At 48.5% G+C, this 24,500-nt stretch overlaps 1 protein-coding gene across 2 annotated transcripts; it reads right to left on the reverse strand.

Moving 5' to 3' along the window:
• Positions 1–1,040: 1,040 nt before the first annotated feature.
• Positions 1,041–9,269, reverse strand: CD74 (CD74 molecule). 2 transcript variants are annotated; one of them, XM_087816083.1, is made up of 9 exons: positions 9,162–9,269; positions 5,725–5,897; positions 5,434–5,513; positions 4,838–4,900; positions 4,011–4,106; positions 3,595–3,682; positions 2,433–2,624; positions 1,927–1,989; positions 1,041–1,641 (listed from the first exon to the last, which is right to left on the reverse strand). In XM_087816083.1, exons 1-9 carry the CDS (start codon positions 9,236–9,238, stop codon positions 1,631–1,633), a joined length of 843 nt encoding a protein of 280 aa, XP_087672209.1. In that variant the 5' UTR covers positions 9,239–9,269; the 3' UTR covers positions 1,041–1,630. The 2 variants fall into 2 exon arrangements, with proteins under 2 accessions (XP_087672209.1, XP_016066082.1); XM_016210596.2 differs by lacking the exon at positions 2,433–2,624.
• Between the last annotated feature and the right edge of the window lie 15,231 nt (positions 9,270–24,500).

Genomic DNA, 24,500 nt, shown 5'->3' on the forward strand with positions numbered 1-24,500 from the left:
ATTGGTGGGGAAGGCTTCCTGGAGGAGGTGGCATCGTAGCTAAGAGGGAGCTTGAGTATGGTGATGGTTGGTTGCCAGATGCTGGGGTAGGGCAGGCAAATACCCAGAGGCAAAGAATGGCAGGGGGCCTTCTAAGCCACCTTTCGAAGTTGCAGGTTAGGACTGGAGCTTGGGGCAGGCCCTTTTGAGGTACCTGGTGGAGAATGGCTGTGGCAGGCACAGTAGGAGCAGGAAAACCAGTTAGGACTGAGTTGCCCTTGTGTCCAGGTAACAAAGGTTCTGAAACAGTGAAGGCAGAAAATAGATGAACTGGAAAGATACGTGAGGGTGCCCTCTACAGAACTTGGTGATGGCCAGCAATGCAAAGGCCCACTTCCCTGGGCCCAGAGCAGTGTGAGCACTTGAGGTCGGGAGATTTTTCTCCAAGGTGTTTAGCCTTCTGCTAGAGACAGCAAAAGACCATGCAGAAAAAGTGAGCACTGAGCTGGGGTTGGAGACAGAGGTTGGCATCTACTGTACCCTTAACCCAGGGCCCCTGGGCAAGGCCCTCATAGCTCCTCACTCCCCTTACGTGTGCTAGAGGGGTGTCCTGCTGGGCTTCGTTGAAACAGAGGCTTTACACTGAACATTCTGATCGTGGCCTCCTCTTGAAAAGTCAAGAAATTTGGCAACAGGGACCTCTGCTCCCTCCTAGCAACAACTGCCTGGTGTCCTTGTATTGTTGCCTTTGTCATCACGTTTGACTTCTTAGTCTAGCAATGAAAATGGGAGTGTGGGAAAATGGAAACTGGACCAAGAGGAGTTTGTGCTTAAAGAACTTTGGGCAAGAGCCGACTTCCTTTTGGAAGCAGGATGTTCCTCTGGTTAAACATGGAAACCAAATGTGTCTGTGTCCAAAGACTACAACACCCCAGCCCTGCCTGGTCCCACAGGCATCTGTGTTTGGGCTCCCGGGGTTGCATCCTCCCACCCAGATCACTGGATCCAGGATCTTCAGTCAACAAACCAGATCCCAACAGAACAGCCGGGAACCAAAAGTGTTCTACTTACTACATTTTATTCTTACAGAAGCCATGTTCCTAAGGGCTGATGACAAGCTTGCTGCGCAAAGGGAACTGGGCTTTGGCAGAGAGTGAGAAGGGGTTGTGGTGGAAAGGCTGGTTCTTTAGGGGAGAGGGAAAGGGTGGCTTGTGCCCCCAGTTACATAGGCTGGGAAGCCAAGGCTAAAGCCGGAAGGGGAGGAACGTCGTCTCCTCTGCCTGCACCGGCTCTCCTCGTTCATGGGCCTAGGGCTTGAAACTCCAGGTTGCGGGCTGCTGTGGTGTCAGAAATGGGAGTCAGCCTAGCTCATGGTCCACCTCCTTGGGCCTTGTGTCCCTGTTGGTGGATGGGGACTTGGGCAGCCGGGCCCTCCTATATCATTAGTCTGTGCTCTTGATGTGATTTGTTGTGTCCAGAGATGATGGAGAACCAGGCACCAGTGTCTCATGGAATGAGGTGCAGGGTGGGAGACGGCGGGGGCAGGGCATATAAGGGGAGGAATATGGGGCTAGGGTTGGGGGACAGAAGGGAGCAAGGAAGTTCTGGCCATGCAGGGCTGACTGGGTGCCGGTGTCCTTGATTGCTGTTCTCACATGATGGCTACAGAGAGATAAGCAGCAGGTTAGGGTTGGAGTCACCTGTTGTCCCTGCCCCTTCCCAGCATACTGGGGCCTCAGAGCAGTCGCAGACTCTACCATCCATTGCTCCCTGCTCGGGTACAAGTTCTGACTATCATATAGCCACCCACAACTCTGTTCCTCATCCCTGAAGTGGACATCTCAGGAAGGTTCCTGGAGAACGGACCAGGGTCATGCCACGCTGGGCACCCACCCATGAGGGAGTTGGCCCAGCTGGGGACTGAATCCCCTCTGGAGGGGCCCTTACCTTGGACCAGATCCTGCTTGGTCACGCCCAGCCCGGACGACAGATCCTCCATGTCCAGTGGCTCTGCAAAGGAACAGCAAGGCCATTTGTTACTTGTAGTCCAGCTACTGTACCCACTGGTGAGGGGCCTGGGGTTACTTCTTCCCAACCTGGCCGCAGGCCTATCCTGGGAGAGCAGGCGCCGCCTGGAAGGGTGCTTGCTGGATGGTGGCAGTGAGTGTAGTTGGGGAATTGAGAAGGAGGCCAGGAAGGGGGGTAATGAGATGAAATGAAATGAGGGGATGAGTGTGGGTATAAGGAGAGAAATGGTAGATGGACAAACAGATGAGGGATGCACAGGTAGATAGATGGACAAAGCGGTGGATGCACAGCTGAGTGGCTGCCCCCCTGGACCTTACACCTTGAGTGTCCTGGCTGCATGTGTGCCAGGGGGGACCTCTCATCCCTCAGCCTTCCTAGTCCTTCCTGCTCCTTTGACACTCCCTGGCACAGTGGCCACTGCTTACCACTGCAGTTATGGCGCCCACGACTCCTGGTGTGGGGGACCTCGGTGCCGTTGGGGAAGACGCACCAGCAGTAGCCAATGCTCCCATAGCACTGGAGCGGCAAATAGTTGCCGTTCTCGTCGCACTGGGGCTTGAACCTGCCCGGGTGGATGGCGGGAATGCGGCTCGCCTCTTCCAGGCACTTGGTCAGTACTAAAGCGACAGGCATGGTGAAGACAGTGAGTGGACTCTGAACCAGGGTCTCAGCAGAACAGAGATCCATATACCACTGCTGGGAGCCTAATGCCTTCCGCCCAAGTGGCTGCACTCTACCCAACGCACAGATGGGGAAACTGAGGACTGGACCAATAAGGCCCAAGGTCAAAGAGGAAGTGAATTACTGTGTGGCTAATTCATCCAAAAATTTGATGATTTTTTCTGACACTCCATGCCTATTAAAGTTTGAAATTGCACCCATGATTCTGATTTCCAGGGAAGAACAATGAACACATTGGTAAGTCTGAGCTTCCATTACTGGGGGTATCCAAGCAGAGATGAGGGTTTGTTTGCGGATGTTGTAGAAGGGATTCAAACATCAGCTGGGAGTTGGTCGCAACAGCATCTAAGATGCCTTCTGAGTCTGTGATGGAAAATCTGAGGCCCACACGGGTCTTCTACTTCCAAAATTGAAGCCCAGAAGGAACAGATGCCCAAAGCTGCTTGGCAGATTATCACCAGGATTAAAATGCAACATTCTTCAAGGCCTCAGAGCTGAAAATCGTGGTACACATTGTCCATAAGATGGAAAAAACCAAGGCTCTCTTGTCTGGCGCTGTCTGTGTGACCTCAGGAGGTCCCTCTGAGGGGTGGGGCAGGTCATTGCAATGACTCTTGGGATGTTCCAGGTGGTTTCTGCTCCAGGTCCACTTGCCCAGTGCCACCCTCCACAAGCAAAGTCACCTCCAGACCTCTGTACCCTGTAGGCCCTCAAGACAGGATGTGGGCTTGGGGTGGGGGCAGCCAAGCCCAGAAGGAACAGGCAGGAGAGACAGGAGTGAGAGTTGAGAGGCTGGGAGAGTCCAGTTGGATCAGGGAGTGCTCTGGGCTCTAACTTCAGTGCTCTCTCTGGGAGAGCTCTGAGGTCCCAGGCGCCCTAGCACCCAAGGCCCCCAACTCCCTGTACCTTTTGGTGAACCTTCAGTGAGCTTCTCCTCCGGTGAGTTCTTGCTCATTTCAAACAAAAGCCACTGATGCATCCAGCTCTCAAAGACCTAACGGGACAGAGGCAGGGAGTCAGGCTCAGTAGCCCTCTCCAACCCTGCCTGGCTTTGCCCCTAGGGGCAGAGACATGGAGGGCCAGTCAGGGCCCCTGCACCCCAGGGTCCAGCCACAGCCTGGTTCCCCCTTAAAGACCCACAGGGCTTGATTAAGTTGGCTCCTCAACTCCAAGCATTTTCTGCATTGGGGGCTTTTTAAGTTCAGGTGAGCCTCCTCCAGTTTCCTGAGAATGGCCTCCCAGGCTCACCCTTCACCTCGCCTCCCCCCAGCCCTGCCCTAGACATCAGGGGAGAGGGTGCCAGTGCAGGGAAGCCTGCTAACCTTCCAGTCCAGGCCATCCATGGTCTTCTTAAGGTATTTCAGGTTCTCTGGGAAGCTCCCCTTCAGCTGTGGGTACACCTTCAGGGGATCAGCCCTCTGCAAGGTAGCAAGGCAGGAAAGAAGGTTAAAAAGAGCTCCCTGGCAGGTAAGGTGAAATGTGCAACCCATGTTTCCCTGGTGTTCCATTCTGCAACAAATTTGGACCCTGAACCTCAGCCATGATGGAGCTTGGGGGACGGCAGATAGTAAAGGCAATCTAGCTGCACAGCTACAAGACCCCAAGGCTAGAAGGTGGGAGACCTAGATTCCAGGACCAGTTATACCAGTAACCCCTATCTTCTAGTCTTTACAGATACCTACTCACCTTTCAGGTCACACCTCCTTCAGGAAGACTATGGACCCCACCCCCAGCTAGGTTGGGTCCTCTGCATCTTTCCTCACGCCACCCCCTGCATGTCCATCATTGCCTGGTCACTTGCCTGTTTCCCATGCTAACCTGGGATCCCCATGGGATTGGGACCTGGGTCTGATTGCTCCCCCTTGTGGGCCCAGAGCCTTTCACAGTGCTTGGCACAGAGTAGACATGCAGTAAAAACTTAGGAAGGAAAAAATGGGTGCCTCGGTTTCTCCATCTCAAACACTCAGAAAAGGTGGGAGAGTGGCAGGACTGGAATACATACAAGGTTTAAGGGCCCTCTTGTGCCTTCCCTAGTTTGGTGAGCCCATACTGAATGTCTACTATGAGCCAGGCAAGGTGCGGGTCTTAGACCGTGGCCTTGCCAGGGGCCTGTGTGGGCAGGCAGGGCCCCCGGCCGGGTCCCACTCACCAGGAGCTGGTGCATCACATGGTCCAGTGTGCTGTTGCCATACTTGGTGGCGTTCTGCATGGGCTGTGAGAGAAGGGGGGCAGGGGTTACCAGCACTGGCCCCCAGAGGGGAGAGGCCCTGGCATGGAGGCAGCAGCTAGGGCCTGGGTAAGAGCCTAGAGCCCCAGATCCTCCACAGGCCATCTCTGCAACCTCCAAATGTGAGAGCTCAAGCAAGTCACTTGACCTTTCTGCCTCGATGTCCTTGTTGGTCAAATCTGCATACACTTTCCCACCCAGGACTTTGTGAGAGCAGGTCATTTGGTGAATAGTAACATTACCCATGCATAAGGGCTTTGAGAACAGGAGGGAGCCATGAGATGCTATGGGTCATGAGAAGCACCTTGTCAACTTGCCCTCCCATCATGGGTGGCCCCAAGAGACACTCCCCCAGCCCTGGGATTCCTCTTCTCCCCTAGTGGGGCCCTGTCCTGCCCCAGCAGTCAGGATCCCCTCCCCAGCCTGGTTTTTCCTGAGTCTCCCCTGTCCCTTGGCACCTGCCCTCCATCCAGGCTAGATAACACTTGCCCCCTGCACTGCCCTGGGGTTGTCCTTACCCCCTGCATCAGGCCTTCCATGGGCAGCGCCTGCATCAGCATGGGGGTGGCTATCCGCATCTTGCTCAAAGTCTTGGCAGCTGTGGGGTCAGGAAGTACAGCATGAGCGTGGCCCCCGTGCCCAGGGAAGAGGGTACTCACATCAGGGACCCAGGATCTCAGACCCTGATGAGGAGGGACTGCAATTCCAGACCAGGAGAGGCCAGTGGGCCCCGCCAGGTGCAGGAATGGGGTCTCTGAGGTGAGGGATGGTGGGGTGGGGGATTCTCAGGGTGGAGGTAGGGCACGCACGCTTGGGAAGCTTCATGCGCAGGCTCTCCAGCTGCAGGTTCTGCGAGGTGACCGTCAGCTTGTCCAGCCGGCCCTGCTGCTGGTACAGGAAGTAGGCGGTGGTGGCCTGACCAGCCAGGAGCAGAGCCACCAGGACAGAAAAGCCTGTGTACAGGGCTCCACGGCTGCACTTGCTGTTGGGGGAGGGAGGGTAAGTCAGAGGAGAGTCCATGCAGGTGGCTGCCCCGAGGACTGGCTGGGAGTGGGGAAATGTGTCCCCCATTTCCGCCAGCCCACACACCTCAGCTACCCCTAACACACACACTTCGGCACAAACAAGTCCCTATGGATGGACGTGCAGCTTAAAGACATTCCCCCGGCCCCTACTTCCAACCGTTGCTGGGCCAACAGCCCTGAGTTGAAATCCTGGAGCTGCCCCTGGGCCTAGACTGTGTGGGAAAGAGCCAGGAACAAGTGCCTTGTTTGCTCTCGGCTTCAGTCCCACCTGTGCAATGAGGGGTTGAGGTGGAAGGTCTCCCCAGGTTCCCTCTGCACGGGGTCTCCTGAGGATCAGCTCTGCCCTCAAGGGGGAGGGGGGTCTTACCCTCCTACCGGCCCAACCCCTGCAGGGAAGTCAGAAAAGGGAAGGAAGTGGGACCTGGACAGCAGGCAGCAGAGCTTGCACGCCCACCTGAAAAAGAGGTGTGAGGCCTTGACATTTTAGGGTTAGGTTGGGGGCATCGGACAATGCCAGGCTGGAGCAGGGCCGGGAACTGCCCCCACTGGCCCAGACTCTCCGCATGTCTTTGAACAAGTCTCTGCCATTCTATGGGCCTGTCACATGGGTGCCTCTGACCTCAGCAGCTCTAGGATTTGGTAGTTTTTGGAGAGCTGAGTGCAGGCACAGTAGTATTTCAAATGGTAATGTCCTCTCAGGAGGGATTTCTGTGGGAGTACATACAGTGCCTGAGCCTGCGTGACCGGGAGAATTTCTCACGTTCTCTGGACTGGCCAGCTGCACAGGGAGGGGTGGCCAGACCTGACCTCAGGGGGTCCTAGCAGCGTTGGCCTCGGATGCAGTCTAGGGGGCACATGCACAAGTGACTGTATGGGGGCTGTAAGGCTCCTGCCCCAGGACCATGAGAGTTCCTGGGCTGTTTCTCCCACCTCACCTCAGGAGTGGGGCTACTAGGGCCCCACTGGAAACTCTCAGGATGAGACTGCCCCGTTTACTCGAGCAACCAGCAAGGAGGTTTAGGAGACTCCAGGACAGCCTCCTGCCTAGTACTCATGGCATCACAGGCAGAGCTGCTTCGCACTGGCTTCCTGCTCAACAGCTCTCTGCACTTTCTGGGCCAAGGCCCGGCCCAAGGGATTATTATTCTAGAAGAAGAAGGCAAAAACCCTGTGTGGGGAAAGGAGGAGACCAGATGGAAGGGAAAACAAATCCCACTTCTGAGGAACAGGGGTTGCCGAGCCTCCGATGGTGGTGGAAGCCCACCCGCGCCTGGGTCTTGCCTGGGTTCAAGGTTTGCAGCTCATTACCTTCATGGTCACTCCTGCAACCCCACACCCGGTCTAGTCCCAGCTAGAAAGTCGGGGAAAGCCCCTTCCCTTCTCTGAACCTCCTTTTCAGACGGGGACCCGGGCAAGTCAACCTCTCTGGGTAAGTTGAGGTAAGAACAGCTACTGGAAGGGTTGTTACATTAAATAAGATCGTGAGGGTAAAGCTCTCTCCTTTGCTAGCACTTAGCTCTCCAATGGTAACATTGCTACTCTCAAGGGAGTTAATAGTTAACTTCAACATCTGGCTTCCTTCCTCTTTATACATCTTGAATGCCTGTCCCCTGGGTCCTGGACCAGGGCCAAGTCATCGCCCCCTCTTCACTTCCTCCTTCAGTAACAATAAGTAACTGGCCAAAGTCAGGAGCCAACCAGAACCAGCAGGAACGATGATTCAGATGTTGCCAGGCAGAAGGGTTCGCGAAAGGGTCTGAAACTGGCTCAAGTCTGGAATGGCCTGAGCACACAGGGCCAAGCCAATTTTAGAAGCAGTAACTGAGCTAAGGAAAACCAGACAAGGGTTTGACGAGGGGGGCAATCTCTCTGTACCCTGAGCCCACACTGGGTCTGCAGCTCTGGGCGGCCTCAGCTCACCTCCCCTCTCTACGAACTGTACCTCTAGAAGGGGACCAGTTGGTGGTCAGCTCAAACTTTGAAGCCAGACTTACCAAAATGAGCCTCGATTTCCTCATGTAAACATGAGGATAATAAAAGAATCTGACTCATAGGGTTACCGTGAGAATTAGGATTGAGTTTAGCACTTGGTTATGTGTCCATAATTACTAGCAGTGGCTGAGACCTGGTAACAAGTACACAGTGAATGGGAACTATTATCATGAATGTTGTATTATTATTATTACAGAAAGAAGCAGTGATTTATCCAAGTTATATGTGAGAGTACAGAACTTGGACCAGAATCCAACCATCACAAGAAAGCTGGCTCGCCCTCCTAGTCCTAGGATGCCCCAGGATGCCCCATTGCTCTGATGGTCTGTATTGGTTACCCATCCCCCAGAATGTAAGTCCACATGACATCTGAGTGTCTCTCTGAAACTCCCCTCTGCCTGGCAACAGCTGACATCACATGTAGCTGTAAACCCAGTAATTCACAAGTTACCTTTTGGGGATTAGGGAGAGCAGGGGACATTATGGTAACTGCACTATAGCTCACCCCCCGCCCTTTTTTTACAGGAAAACACATGGGTGAAGCTATCTTGAGGCTGGGGGGGGGCCCTCTAGATGGCCCCTTGCTGCAAGGGAGAGGGGCACAGGCAGGACACAACCCACATCAACCTTCAGCCCCTTCTAGAAATTTAGCCAGAGCCCCCCTTGCCCATTTTTTACCCCCTCCCAACATCTCTCAATCCCTCCTGTGATGGCCGGTGTCTCCATCTACTCTACAGACACCTGCAATTATAATTTCCTGTTACAAACTCGTGTACCCATCTGTGGTTATTAGGAGGGAACTCTGCGATGAGCTGCTCTACCATTCTTTTAGAAACTTTGCTTCTGCACCTAGAATCTATAACATTTTCAAAATCTGGTCCAAAATTCCTAACCGAGGGTTCACGGCCCAGCTTCAGGGGGGTTCGTGAAGCCCCGGATACCCTGTGAAACTCTAGGGAAAGAGCCCAGAGCTCCCTTATGATTTTCAGAAGGGAAGTTCATGATGTAAAGTTAAAAGCCCTGCGCTGGAGGAGCTCCCGCATTTTACAGGAGGGAGAACTGAAGCCCAGGGCAGGCCAGAGGCTCGTTTAAAATCACCCAAACATTGTTCAGGTCAGAGCCCAACTCCACGCCTCCCGGGCCCCGGTCTGGCGCTCCCTCCCTCCCAGCGCCCCTGCGCATCTGCGCAGCCCAGGGTTTGCGTGCCCTCTCCCGCTGCTCACACCCACCTCTCCTGGGCCGCGGGGCGCTGGCCCAGCATGGGCAGCTGCTCGTGGTTGGAGATGAGGTCGCGCTGGTCTTCCATGGTTCTGGCCTCTGGTCTAACCCAAGCCTCTCGCTGCCTCTCGCTGCTGCTGCTGCTGTCTCCTGCGCGTCTGAGACCCTGAACCCGCGGCTCACTTCTTGAAGTTGGGGCCGAGGAGAAATCTGATTCGTCCGCAGGAGGCCACTCCACCCACCTGGTAGAAGTGGAAGTGAAAGCCACAGAGCTGGAAATACCCTGACTTGGGCAAAGCTGCCTTTGATGGAATAGGATAGATGCGGGGGCTCCCCGGCAGGTAGAAAGGCCAACGAGCTTCCATTGGCCGCCGGCGCCTTCATCACTTGTTTCTGGGCAGGCCTTTGGATTCGTGAGGCTCTTTGAATGTTTTGAGAAACATCACTCCCTAGACAGGAAATCATTTTGAAACAGAAAATGCCTTTGTCTCCCTTTCTTACCCCTCGATCTGTGGGGACAGAAAGGAGCTGCTCACCTTCTGTGCGTGTAGAGAAGGCCCTCTCCATCTCTCTGGCCTCAGTTATAGCACCTCAAAAACAGGGGTGGAAAGTTGGATTCAGTTCCCTCTGCTCCCTTCTAACTCAAGCATTTTATGAACCTGAGTCCACGATTCTAATATTTTCCACTATGTACTAAGCCCACCTTTGTGCCAGGCCCTGTGCTAATTGGTTTACATATTTTGTTCCACTTAATTTTTATAGTGACCCTTTGAGGACTTCTATTTTTTTATCTCCATTTACAGATAGAGACATGTAGGCTTTGAAAGGCCAAGTGCTTGCCCAGGATCATGCATCCAGGAATTAGTGAAGTCCATGTTTTTAACCACTGTTCCCTCTGCCTCCTAATGCTCAAATTATGTGGATCGAATTCAGGAGGAGGAAAAGAGGGGCGACTGGGAAATGGTACCCAAGGGAGATTTAACTGTGTTGGCAAGGTTTTATTTCTTATTATCTGTGGCTTGTAGACAATGTTTGTTTTATTAATCTTATGTCTTTTGTGTGTTTTTGAATTAGCATTAATAATTTTTTTTACTTTAAAAACTTTGTGGTTGTAAGGTTCAGTGAATCTTAGATTTCAAGAGTCAAGGGAGATTGTGTATATATTTATGTATGTACTGGGGGGTGGAGGGAAGAGCAGACATGGCCTTTGATGCAGCCAGACCTGAGTTCAAATCCCAAGTCAGCAACATCCTAGCTGTGTGGATTTTGGTCAGTCCCTCAACCTTTGCATGTTGATTTCCTCCTTTGTAAAGTACGAACAATAATACTAAATTTGCAGAGTTGTCAGGTTAAATAAGCATTTAGCACAGAGCCTGGTGCAATAGGAGATGCTCAAGAAATGAAACTGTTATTATCCAAATATTTGCTATTAAGATATTTTCTGCCCTGATTGCAAACTATACGATGACTCTCTAATAATCAAAACAGGACAGTACTGGCATGAAAACAGGCACATAAGTCAATGGAACGGAATAGAGAGCCCAGAAATAAACCCGAGCTTATGTGGCCAATTAACCTGCAACAAAGGAGGCAAGAATATACAATGGAGAAATGCTATCTCTCTTCAACAAGTGATTTTGGGAAAACTGAACAAATACGTGCAAAAAATTAAACTGGACCACTCTCTTATACCATATATAAAAGTAAACTCAAAAATGGATTAAAGGCTTAAATGTAGGACCTGAAACCATAAAACTCCTAGAAAACATAGGTAGTAAACTATTTGACATTAGTCTTGTAATATTTTGGGGTGTATGTCCCCTCAAGCAAGGGCAACAAGCAAAAATAAGCCAATGATACTTCATCGAACTAAAAGGCTTCTGCACAGTGAACGAGACCAATAGCAACATGAAAAGGGAGCCCGCTGAACGGGGGGAAGAATTCACAAGTGACGTAACTGACAGGGGCCTGGCACCCAAATACACAAGGGAATCCATGCACCTCGATTGTTAAAAATGAGTAATCCGGTCAAAAAACAGGCAGCGGGCATGAAGAGACATTTCTCCAAATCAATAAAAACATATACTCAGGTGAGGGTTTGAAAAAAGAAGAAACCCTCTAAGATAAAAGAGAATGAACAAAACAAGTAGCCAAACCCCCAAAAAAGCCCCATGGAAGGAACAAATGGAGACAAAGGCCACATGGCACTCACGAAACAAGAGTCGGGTGCTATGAAGGTCTAAGTCATATTATAAGAGCAAAACCACAGCTATTTAAAATTAAAAATACAAGGGCAGGTATTAATCAATCAGTAGATGGAAAATAAAGTTTTTTAAAAGTCTCCCATAAAGTAGACCGTAAAGATAAAAAGAAAGAAAAGAGGGAGAAAAGATAAGAGAACTAAAGACCAGTCGAGGAGGCCCAACAGCCAAATATCACAGTTCCAGAAATAGAGAACAGAGAAAATCAAGGGGTGGGGGAAGGTAATTCTGCACAATTTCCAGAACTCAGACGTAAATTTCCAAACTAAAGGTATAAAAATAATTTCTCACTAAGGCAAATCATCGTGAAGTTTCAGAAAAAATAAAGACAGAAAGAAGATTCCACAAACTTCTAGAAAGGAAAAAAACAAGACAGATACAAAATACCAGGAATCTTTTTTTTTATTTTAAATACCAGGAATCAGAATAACTTTGGACTTTTTAACAGCAACCCTGGACACCAGAAAATAATGAAGTAATGCCTTCAAAATTCTATGGGAAATTATTTCTATCCAAGAATGCTTACTAAGCCAAAATATCAAATAGGTGAGCATATTAAGATATTTCCTGACATTCAATATCTCAAAAAATTATGTTTTCTCAGCTTCAGGAAGGTATGCTCAACCAAAATGCAGGAGTTCACTAAAAATAAAGGAAGACCTGGGACATGGGAAACTGAAATTCAACTCCGAGAGGGAGTGGGGACCCCCAGGATGACAGAACAGAAAAATCCCAGAGCAAAGCAACAGATCCACATTGGATCAGCCTGAAAGCTCTAACAGACATTTCCTCAACAAGTTAGACTGATAGATATCGGATATGCCTGAAAGTACTGAGGGGTAAGTTAGATCATTTTTGGAGAGTGTGAGGCTGAATTATGAGAATCTCATAGAAAATTAAGCAAATGAAAAACCGAAACAACTTTTTTTTTTAAATATATCTGTATTGATTTCAGAGAGAGGAAAGGAGAGGGAGAGATAGAAACATCCATGATGAGAGAGTCATTGACCGGCTGCCTCCTGCACGCCCCCCGCTGGGGATCGAGCCCACAACCCGGGCACGTGCCCTGACTGGGAATCGAACCGCGATCTCCTGGATCCTAGGCCGACGCTCAACCGCTGAGCCACGCCCGGCCGGGCCAAAACAACTCTTAACTCATGGGAACACAGAAGTTCTAGGAGATGAACAGTGGTCCCAGTGTACTGTGCAGCTCAGCTCTGAGGAGCATGCACATTGTCATAAAACGGTAAACGCCGGAAGGAGACAGAGTGACAAGAAGGAAGGCTTGGTATCTGCCACACCCTTAGCAAGGGACACAGGGATAAGGCAGAATTCAGCTCCCCTCATTGTTTATACAGAGACAGTCTGGCTCAGAGAGGGGAAAGGGACTGGCCCAAGGTCACACAACAAGGCCACACAGAGCTGGGCCTGGCCCCTGCAGTAGACATGAGTGTTAAACAAAAGAGCTCTGAGGCAGACCTCCTGGATCCACATCCCAGTTCCGAAATGGCAGATCGCAGAGCTGAAGAAGGCAGAATACAGATGAGTGGGAGACATCACTTTTCCAAAAGCAAAACAGTGTTCAAGGACTACTGGGATTTGTAAGGACCCCAGAGCCAACCTGAAGGGCCCACTTGCCAGTCAAAACATAGGACCAGTCCAGCATCAGTTAGAATAATTTACCCTGCCTCTTTAGATGGAACTATAATTCAACCCCAGTTGATGAGGGAAAACTCTTCTTTGTAGAAAAATGCAAGCTAAATAACTTAAAAGAAAAAACAGAATTAGAAAATCACCTATTTGTAACCCCCAATGTAACAATTCAGGCAAAGACCACCAATCGATGCCAAAACCATGGGACAAATGTTTGGGGGGAACAGGATAGTCACATGCCAAAGAATCATCCCAAAGTTCCTTGCTAGTTGCCAAGAGGGACGGGCACTTTACAATGGTGCAGTCCTGCGGTCACACCAAGTGATGAAACTCAGAGTCACCAGTGGTCGCACAACCTAACATTGTGTGTTTCCTGATGGGGTAAAATACTCAGCATCAGTTGAGAAGTATCTTGGCTAAAAAGTCACTAACTTAAATCTGCCTTTAGACCTAAATTCCAGTTTACAGTAAATACAGGGGACAGAAGAACAGGTTCAATAACACTATGAGGAAACAGACAAATCCAGGGATAGTCTACAGACCACAACTCCCCATCGAAGAGTCAATGTCATGAAAAAAGGTGTGTGTGGAGAGGGTTCTATATTTTGTTTTATTTTATTTTTTGTCATTTTTTAAATGTTTTAATTTCTCTTTATTGTTGAAAGTATTACAACTGTCCCCCTTTTCCCCCCCACTGATCCCCTCCACCCTGCACTCTGCCCCCAGGCCTTCACCACACTATTGTCTGTGTCCATGGGTTATGCACTTATGCATATAAGTTCTTAGGTCATTCTCTCCCCACCCCCACCCCCACCCCCACCCCCACCCCCACGCCTGCCTTCCCTCGGAGATTTATCAGTCTGTTCCATGCTTCTGTGTCTCTGGATCTGTTTAGTTCATCGGTTCATTTTTTTCATTAGATTCCACATGAATAAGATCATGTGACACTTGTCTTTCTCTGACTGGCTTATTTCGCTTAGCATCCAGGTCCCACCATGCTGTCTCAAAGAGCAAGAGATCCTTCGTTTATACAGCTGCATAGTATTCCATGGTGTAAATGTCTAAAAAGATGCTTGATATGATTTCAATCTTCTTGAACTTGTAGAGACTTGTTTTGTTTCCTAACATGTGGACTATCTTTGAAAATGTTCCATGTGTACTTGAGGAGAATGTATATTCTGCAGCTTTGGGTTGAAATGTTCTGTAAATGTTAATTAAATCCACCTAATCTAGTGTGTCATTTAGAATCACTGTTTCCTTGTTGACTTCTATCTGGAAGATCTAGCCAGTATAGTCAGTGTGGAAGTCCCCTACTATGACTATATTGCTGTCGATCTCTCCTTTAAAGTCCTCCAGAAGTTGTTTTGTTTTATTTTTCAGCCTGTGTGAGTCTTTTGTTCTGAGGTGGGTCTCTTGTAGACGGTATATATTTGGGTCATGTTTTCTTATCCATTCAGCTACCTTATGTCTTTTGATTGGAGTATTTAATCCATTTATATTTAAGGTTATTATTGATAGGTACTTATCTATTGCCATTTTATTTCTTTATGCCTATGTTCCTCTTTCTCTCTATTTCAACTTCGTATTACAGCAATCCCTTTAACATTTCTTGCAATGCTGGTTTGGTGGTGATAAAATCCTTTAGCCTTTTTTTGTCTGGAAAGCTCTTTACTTCACCATCTATTTTGAATGATAGCCTTGCTGGATAGAGTACTCTTGGTTTCAGATACTTGCTTTTCATTACATTGAATACTTCATGCCATTCCCTTCTGGCCTGTAGAGTTTCTGATAAGAAATCAGCTGACAGCCTTATGGGAGATCCTTTGTAGGTAATAGATTGATTTTCTCTTGCTGCCTTTAAGATTCTTTCTTTGCCTTGAATTTTTGGCATTTAATTATAATGTGTCTGGGCGTGGGCCTCTTGGGATTCTTTTTGCTTGGGGCTCTCTGTGCCTCCTGAACTTGTGTAGATTTTTTTCTTTACCAGGTTAAGGAAGTTTTCTGCCATTATTTCTTCAAACATGTTCTCTAACCCATGCTTACTTTCTACCTCTTCTGGTACTCCTATGATGTGAATATTGTTATGTTTCATGTTGTCCCACAGCTCCCTTAAACTCTCCTGTTTTTTAACTGGTTTTACCTTTTTGGTTCTTTGATTGAGTCATTTTTCTAGCCTGTCTTCTAATTTGCTGATCTGATCCTCAGCTTCCCCTCATCTGCTGTTCATTCCTTCCAATGTGTTTTGTTTTTGTTTTTGTTTTTTCATTTCTACCATGTCATCCTTAACTTCCTTCATGGTTTCTATATCTTTTTTCATGCTGTTGAGCATTCTTATGATCAGTATTCTGAACTCTATATCTGATAGATTGCTTATCTTCATTTCATTTAGCTCTTTTTCTGGAGAATTCTTTTATTCTTTCACTTGGGGCTTATTTTTTGTCTTCCCATTTTGGCTGCCTGTTTGGATTTGTTTCTACCTTCTAGGTAGATCTTCTAGGACTCCCAGTCTTTTGGATGGTCTCTGGTGCAGGCCAATGTCAGATGTTGTTTGTGACTGGCCTTAAGTACCCTGTTTGAAGCTTTCTGCACCCCACAGTTTGTGGTTCCCTCTGCTGGGTCTGGGTGCATTTGGAAAGGACCAAGATATGCACCAAGGTCTGCTTTTCCAAGCCCTGCGTCCAGAAGCAAATCAGGCAAAGACTCAAAGCACCCAGAGGCTGATTGTTATTCAGCCTCTTAATGAGCCTCAGGCTGTAGAAACTCCACAGGGTGGGGTGGCTGATTGTTATTCAGCCTCTTAATGAGCCTCAGGCTCTAGAAACTCCACAGGGTGGGGTGAGAGGTTTTTAAAGGTTGGGGCAATTGCTTCCTGCCCCAACCCCTCAGGCAAAAGCTGCTAGGATGGTAAATGTCCTCTGCCGTATGGGGGAATGACTCAGCACAGGAATCCAGATAGCTGCCCTCTGCGCTCTATCCTCCAAGCCAGCATCCTTAGATTCTCCTCACACTGTGCTAGTCCACTCTGCCCTCCCTCTGCCGGAGCCCAAGGTGAGTGGTTGCACATGAAACTTTGTGTGTTGGACCTTTAAGAGTTTGCCTGCATTTCCATCAGTCTCTCCTGGGCAGACAGAAACCCCACTGCTTTTCACAGCCAGATGTTATGTGGGCACCTTCTCAGTTCTGGTGTTATGGGTGGGGAAGCCCAGCTTGGGGTTTAGGCCCCAAAGTTCTCCGTGGGAACCCCCACAACTGAGATATCCCTCCAGACCTTCAGCTGATGCCCTTGGGAGCCCAGCCAGCCCTCTTGCGCCTCTGCACTTCCTATCAGTCTCTATGTGGTCTCCAGTTTACGTCCTTGGTTATGAGGGTGCTCTCCAGCTCGTCTTCAGTTGACTATTCAGGATGGTTTTTCTATATTTTAGTTGTAATTCCAGTTTGCTCCTGGGAGAGTGTCAGTGTAGCTTCTACTCAATCTGCCGGCTTCTTGGAATCCCTGAGGGTTCTATATTTTAAAAGACTAAAGAAACATAATGACCAAATACAATCTGTAAATCTTGACAAGATTCTGGTTTGAAAAAAATTACAAAAGATATTTTTGAGAAGCTGGGGAATTTTTAATATTGACTGAACATGAGATGATATTTGGGGATTACTATCACTTTTCTTAGGTGTGATAATGAAATTTTAGTCTGTCCCTAGCCAGTTTGGATCAGTGGTTAGAGTGTCAGTCTGTGGACTGAAGGTTCCTGGGTTCGATTCCAGCCAGGGAATGTACCTGGGTTGCCGGCTCGATCCCCAGCCCCAGGCCAGGGAGTCTGCTGGAGGCAACCAATTGATGTGTTTCTCTCACATCAGTGTTTCTCTCTCTCTCTCTCTTTCTTTCACTCTCTGAAAAACAATGGAAAAAATATCCTCAGGTGAGGATTTTTTTTTAAAGAAAGGAATTTTAGTCTGGTAGGAGAATATTTTTTTTAGGAGCTGAAGGCAAATGAAGTAGTTGGAGGTGGCATAACATGATGTTTGCAACTTATTTTCAAATGGTTCAGAAAAAAAATAGAATTAACAACAGTTGAATCTAGGTGATGGGTATATAAATGATCAAGTTTTCTATATGTTTACATTTTTCATAATAAATGGTTGGAAAAAAATTGAAGACAGTGTGTACAAATCCAATTTTCCCCTATACAAGAATTGTGCCAGCCGCTAAGGTTCTATATTCCCACTGATATTATACTGACACTATGGGAACAGTGGGCTCTTTCACAGCATAGGCTCATAATGTGTGTTGTAATTCTCAAAGTATCTCAATAACTATTTAAAGTTTTATTTTATTCGGAAAACATTCCAGCTCCACCACTTACCAGATGTGTTATTTTGAGCAAATTACTTAATTCCTCTGTGCCTCAGTCTCCTTGCCTGTAAAATGGGCATACTAATAGAATCCATGTCATTGGGTTGTTGGGAGAATTGAATGAATGAATACACATGCCTAACATAGAGACTAAGTATGCAATAAGCATTAGATACTTCAGTGGGATAATTTCTTCTGCAAACTTGCTAAATATGAATCTGGGACCCTGCCGCCTATGTGCAGAGATTTGGAGCTGCTCAACAGATTTGGAGGCCTCATCCTGTCCCTCTGGACCTTCCTGGGAGTGTCCTCCTGTCCTGTCCCCCTCAAGCTAGTCTAGGTTGGGACACCTGTCCTGCCTTGGTCTGGGCACTCACTCCAGACCTCAGAGGTATGAGGTCCTGCCAGTTTACCTGGGTGAATCAGGAGGTAAATTTTCCCGGGACTTCCAGCCCATCCTGTTCTCCTCCTTGATCCCCGAAAGGGAAGAGCTGCCCCAGGTGGCAGGCAGGCTGTGCATGTCCACCTTGTCCCCCACCCCACACGACCCAGCCATCATTTTTGTGTGGGGGCCTCTTAGACCCTAGTACATTTCAGCCATGATCCAGGAGCTAGAAAATGCTCTCTTTGTGCAGAAAGAGCAGGCCTGGGCTCCAGCCCCATATCCGCTGTACCTGCCCCAGGCAGGCCGCTTACTTCACTTCTTTCACTCATTCATTCATCATGTGCTATGCGTCTGCTTTGTACCAGGCACTCTTCTAGGTGCTTGGGCTACATCAGTAACAAAGCAGACAAATATCCCTGACCTTACGGAGTTTGCATTCTAGTGGGAGACAAACAAGTAAACCAGATTGTTTGCTAGAAAGCAAGGAGATAGGGGGAAAAAAAAGGTATCACTGGGACAGCAGAATGGGGGCAGGTTGGGATGGGCCACACTGACAAGGTGAGATTTGAGCACAGGCTTGAAGGAGCTGAGGCAGCTAACCAAGAGCCCATGCCCGCAGGAAGAGTGTTCTGGGCAGACGGAACAGCCAGAGAAAGGTCCCTGGGTGGGGATGTGCCTGGCGTAGTTGAGGCACAGCCAGGAGGCCGGTGTGGCTGGAGTGGAGTCACTGAGATGGCGAGTGAGTGGATCGAGGTCAGCAAGGTGCAGGGCCAGATCTGTAGCCATTAACACGACTTTGGCTGCTACTCTGAAGGAAGCAGGAACCACGGCAAGGCTTTGAGCAGAGAAGTACCGTTATCTGACTCATGTTTTAAAAGGGTGGCCCAGGCTGCTACACTGAGAATCTGCACAGTGGGGGCAGATAAGTCCCACTGCCTCACGGGACTGCTGTAAAGGTCCAAGGGGAGCCTGGATGGGAAACACTTGGTAACAAAAGGCCCCGAATATAAAACCTGTTTCTGGGAGAAAGAGACTAGCTGCTCTGCTCCTTCCCATCTTATTGAAGGGGGCAATTGAGCGAGGAGAGAATTCGATTTGCCCAGCGTCACATGTTCCACAGCCACTTCAGGACCTGGGACTCCCCGACTCTTCTCCAGGGCAAGGCGCCATCTGACAGGTAGGTAAACAGAGTGGCCTTTTGGACATGTGATCTCTGAGAGTGCAGCTGAGCAGGACTGACTGAGTCCTGCCCTATGACTCACTCATCTAACACAGACGTATTAAGCACCAGTGCTCGGCCAGGCACTAGGATACAGGGGCATTTGGAGACACCTGATGAGGGGTGGAGGAGTCAGATCTCAGTCGGAAAGCAGACTACCAATGACTGGGGTTGGGCTTTGGGTAGGGGTCAGGGGTCAACCTGTGGCTGGGGTCAGGTGACAGCTGAGGCTGATGGCCAGGAAGACCAGTCCGGTCTTTGTTGAAAGGTCAAGCGGAGCAGTCAGGCCTGGTGGAGGCCGTGGCTGGGAGCATGGAAGAAGGGGTGCAAAGTAAACCTGTCAGGACAGTCCACACAACTCAGGCCAGACTAGATTTGGGCAGGGGTGGCGGGGGGACGCTGCTGAGCTTTCCTGTTTGGGTGACAGAGAAGATGATGGCATAGAAACAGGAAGCCCTTGGCACATTTGAGGAACAGAAAGAAGTGCAGCGCACCTTAGTGCAGCGAGCAAAGCAGAGCGGTTTTGGGTATTGTTGAAGGGCCAGGCCAGGGCCCCGCCGCTTGGGTGTTTTTCCGAGAACAATAGGAAGCCAATGGAGGGTGTCAGGGAGGGGGGCTGGGGCGGCTTTATGTTTTAAAACCATGTGTGGCATATAGGTTTGAAGGGGGCAGAAGCCGGAGCCAGGAAACCAGTTAGAAGCTGTAGTAGTGAGGACATGGTGGTGACTTCAGGTGGCGTTGGAGATGGGGAGAAGTGGACAGATTCAATAGCTATTCCGAAGGTAGGGATGTCAGGACTTGCTGCAAGGGTGAGGTCAAAGGTGGTGCCTGGGTTTTGGGCACCAGCGTACAGTGGATAGTGGCATTCACTGAGATGGGGAAGATTGGGGAACACATTCGGGAACAGGTAGACTCTAGAGCTTAGCTCCAGCTGTATTCTTGTGACATCCAGTAGATGGTTGAAGGTATTGGACTGAAAGTTAATGAAGAAACGACCTGAATTATCAACCTGCAGATGGCATTTAAGACCATGGGACTAGGGCTGAGCTCTGGGGACTTTCGATATTTAGAGACCAAAAGGAGAAGCAGCCCCGAGCAGCGGGAGGAGGGGTGCGGGAGAGGGTGCAATCCCAACTCCCAACAAAGGAGTGAAAGAGGGAGTGTCAACTGTGTCAAATACTGCTAAGGGGACAAGGCAGATGAGGGCCGGAATTGCCCATGCACTTGGCTACCTTGGGTCATGAGAGACCTTGATGAGAACAGGTCTGCATGTTGGTTGGGAGGTGACTGGGAGGGGAAGTGAAACCAGCAGGATGGGGGAGACGGGGTCCTGCCCAGCCCCTACCAGACGCTTCCACAGAGCCGCCCCTCCACAGCGAGGTCGCTCTGTCATCCAGCCTCCTCCCTGAGCACGAGTGGCCCTGGAGTGCCTCTCCTCCAAAGCAGCAAGACTAGCTCCCTGCCACCTCTCTCTCGTGTTCCCTGGCACTCAGACCTCCTTCCTCAGCCTGGCGGCTCATTTCCCAAATGCTGCCACCAGCAGCCCCATCCACTGGGTTTGAGGAAGAAGTGAAACTTCCCGAATTACACCAAGGCCTTGGCTCCTGACTTCCCTTCCCTCTTCCTGCCACACTGCCTCCCACAGACCCCTTCCTCACTTGGACCAGCCTGATGAAGCCTCTGCTCCCAAGGGAATGAATTAGAAAGATAGATGGGATTCCTTCCCAGTCTTTGTTTCCTGTGGGCAATTGCTACCTCCATTACTCTCCAGACAAGCTTAATATCAATTCACCAGGCTCCATCCTACTCAAGAATGATCCTTCTTGAGCATTTCCTAGTGGCTTGCTTGCATGCCTCCAAAGACAGAGAACTCACTGCCTACAAGAACAGCCCATTCTAGAATAACATGGCAATCCAGAGCATGGACGCCAGCCCAAGTTGCTCTGGTTGAATCTCAGCTCTGCTACCTACTAGCATCCTGTGCCTCAGTTTCCTCATCTGTAAAACAGTAATAGTAGCAGTACCTACTATGAGTATGAGGATTAAATAAGATGCTACCTTTTAGTTGCTTGGTATATGCTTAATGCACTTTAGTTATTGACATTACCATTATCAGTCTTTTTTCTGAAGTAGAGCTGCAACTTGCCTCCCTATAACTTCCACACTTTGGACCTAGCCCTGTCCCTTGGCATTCTGTTTTCTTCTGCACTCACCTGCCAGTTATTCTCATGGTTCTGTTTTCTCAATTTTCATTTTTCTCTTGATGCCAGAATTTTTTTTTTTTTTTTTTGCAAGCTCAGTTATTCATCATATAAACATGATTTTTCTAAGATCATGATTTCTCCCTGATAGAGTCACTGGTTGTTTGCCAGGCACGTAGCTGTGGGTGGGAGAATGGAAGCGTAAAGGCCTCGCCTCCTGTCCCCACAGGCCTGCTTGTTGGCTCCCAGCCTTTGGCATTCCCTGGATTTGGAATCCCCATCAGTGGGCCCATTGATTGCACATCCTTACTAACTACCATCAGAGCAGGATTATGTCAAGATTAAGAGCCCAGACTCAAGCCAGATGGAGCCAAGTTTAAATTTAAGACTCTTCCACTTACTTGGTTATGATCCTGGTCAAGATACAGTCTCCCTGAGCCTCAGTGTCCTCATCTGCAAAATTAGGCTAATAATCTTGTGAGGATTAAGAGAATCAATATAAAACACTCAGCACAGTGCCTATCTCAAGAAATGGTTGCCGTTAATTATTAATACTCTAGGACTATGCTAATATGGCAGCCACTAGCCACATGTGGCAGCTGAAGCCTTAAAATGTGGCTAGTCTGAATTGAGATGTGCTGTAAGTATAAACTACACACTGGATTTCAAAGACTTAGTACAAAAAAAGAATGTAAAATATCTTGATAATTTTTATACATATTAATGCTGAAATAAAAATACTTTGGATATAGTAGGTTAAATAAAATATATTAAAATTAATTTTATTTTTATACTTTATTACTATGGCTACTAGAAAACTTGAAACTACATATGGCTCAGCTTTGTGATATCCATCATATTTATTTTAGATAGTGCTATTATAGTGGGGTTTTGTGTGTGTGTGTTTGTTTTGTGGTGGTGGTGGTGGTGGTGGGGGTTTTTGTTTTGTTTTTCCAGTTGGGAAGAAGAAAAATGGTATATTTGATTTTGGGGTATTTGGATGTTAGTGGTTACCTGTCTCCTGTAGATGGTATTTGAGCTGCAAGGGCTCTCTGGAGATTATAGAGATCCAATTTCCTCTCCGTAAAGATGGGGAAACAGGCCCCCAGGAAATGGGATATGTCTAGAGCCACAAAAATAATGATAGCGGAACAGATGCATCCCCCATCCCAGCAGGAGCTTTGTCAGGACGATGCAGCCACCTGGTGGTCTGACTGCAGCGAGCTCCCGCAGCAGCTGGCTCCCTTCAGGAGCAGGACTCTGCTGTCACCTACCGCCCAACCCTCTGCAGACACACAAGGACAGGGAACGTCCTTCCCCTCTTCCCCCTTCTCAGCCTCCTTGCCAGCCTGATGGCACTGAGGCCCAGCCTGTCAAGGGTATGACCGAGCAGTGATTAAGGGCATAACCTGTGGTTACAGACAAACACAGGTGTGAATCTCAGCTCTGCCTTTTTCTCGCTATGTGTCCCTGGACAAGTCACTTCACTTCTCTGATGTTCAGTTTCCTCATATGTAAAATGTGGATAACAGTACTTACTTCAAAGCAATTAGAAGAAATAATGCCTGAAATTTGAGTCAGCAAATATTTAGAGTATTATCACTTTTGCACTGTTCCCAGGGCCAAGATACAGCAGTGACCTAAACAGACAAGTCTAGTGGTTCTCAAAGTGTGGTCTCCAGACCACAGGCATCAGCACCCCCTAGGAACTTGTTAGAAAGGCAAGTCCTCAGACCTCCATGACGTATCTCCTGAGCCTGAGTCTGATGCATCCTCGTTGAGAACCACTGGGCTCAGAGACAGACAGATGTATCAGGCGGGGTAAGTGCTATGAATATCGCGGCTTAAATAGCTTGAGAATGACGGCCAGAAGTAGTGGTGGGGACACTAAGTGATGTGTGATGGTCAGGGAAGGGCTGTCTCATAAGGTGACAAGTTTCAGCAAAGACCTAAAATCATTTATTATCTAGAGGAAAGAGAAAAAGTGCATGCCTTTTCCGTTTCAAGACAATTCATGTATTTATAAGATAAATAAGTTCTGGGGATGTTATATACAGCATGGTGACTACAGTTAATTAAAAAATAATTTTTAAAAAGACATTTCCTATAAATTACATACACAACTTTTGTTTAACTCATTGGCCACAACTTGGTCCTATGGGCCACACCTAGCTGCCTGGGGAGGCTGGGAACTAGAGTTTTATTCTGATTAACCATACATACAGCTAAAAATTGAGATACCTATTTATAATAGATGAAGAAATAACATGTTGGGGAACAACTGTCTCTGCCACACTAAGAGATTCTGATGTAACTAGCCTTTGGGGGTCTGGTTGATACTTGCATGCCTCCAAAGATGGGGAGATCACTATCTAATGAAGCAGTTTTATTCCCTCTTTGAGCAGCTCTCTTAGAAAATTTTTTAAAAATTTATCTTCATTGTTGGAAGTATTATAGATGTCCCTTTTTTCCCCCCATTGACCCCCTTCTCCCCACTCCCACCCCCTCCCCAGCTGTTCCCCACACTATTGTCTGTGTCCTTGGGTCATGCATATGTGCACATGAGTTCTTTGGTTAATCTCTTCCTGCCCCCCTTCCCTCTGAGAATCATCAGTCTGTTGTATGCTTCCATCTCTCTTGATCTATTTTGTTTGCCAGTTTCTTTTGTTCGTTAGATTCCATATATAAGTGAGAAAACTTCTTTATTTGCTCAGGTCTACCTCTCTAAAACTCCTACCCACTGGGACTACTGTACCATTTAGGACTATGCACAAGACAGAACTTATACTTATTTCAAGTCCCTTATACATCTTCTTTTTGGACCACCTAAGGTTATTAATGCTCCTTGGAAGCCACACCTTGGAAAAGGTTTTCTTGATCCTGCATTAAAAGAAATTGAGAATGGCCTTGACAGGACCCTCCTGGACAACAGAAAGCCACATCACCCAGGTCAATGCAAGCAAACAAGCAGAAACAGCTGGCAAGGCCTCAGTTGTAGATGGTTTTCTCCAGAGCAGATTTGCTTGTTTCTGCCAAGAGCCCAGGGACACTCCTACCTGGGACATTAGCCCAGAAATCTGAGGATTTTGTTTACTGTGAAGGTCAAGTTCAGTTCCCTCACCTTGGGGCTGGGGACAGAGCTTACTTAAGTTTAACCTCCTGGCACTGATTCTGCCCTACTGGCTCCACCAGCTTTCTTTGCCCGCTGCCCTCTGCTCCCTAATCCATTTCGTCTTGGGGTCTTTTTCCTTCTTATTTCTTTAATGCCCTTGGGGGATTT

The sequence above is a fragment of the Miniopterus natalensis genome, chromosome 4, assembly GCF_054644295.1.
Source record: "Miniopterus natalensis isolate mMinNat1 chromosome 4, mMinNat1.hap1, whole genome shotgun sequence".
NCBI classification, from domain to species: Eukaryota; Metazoa; Chordata; class Mammalia; order Chiroptera; family Miniopteridae; genus Miniopterus; species Miniopterus natalensis.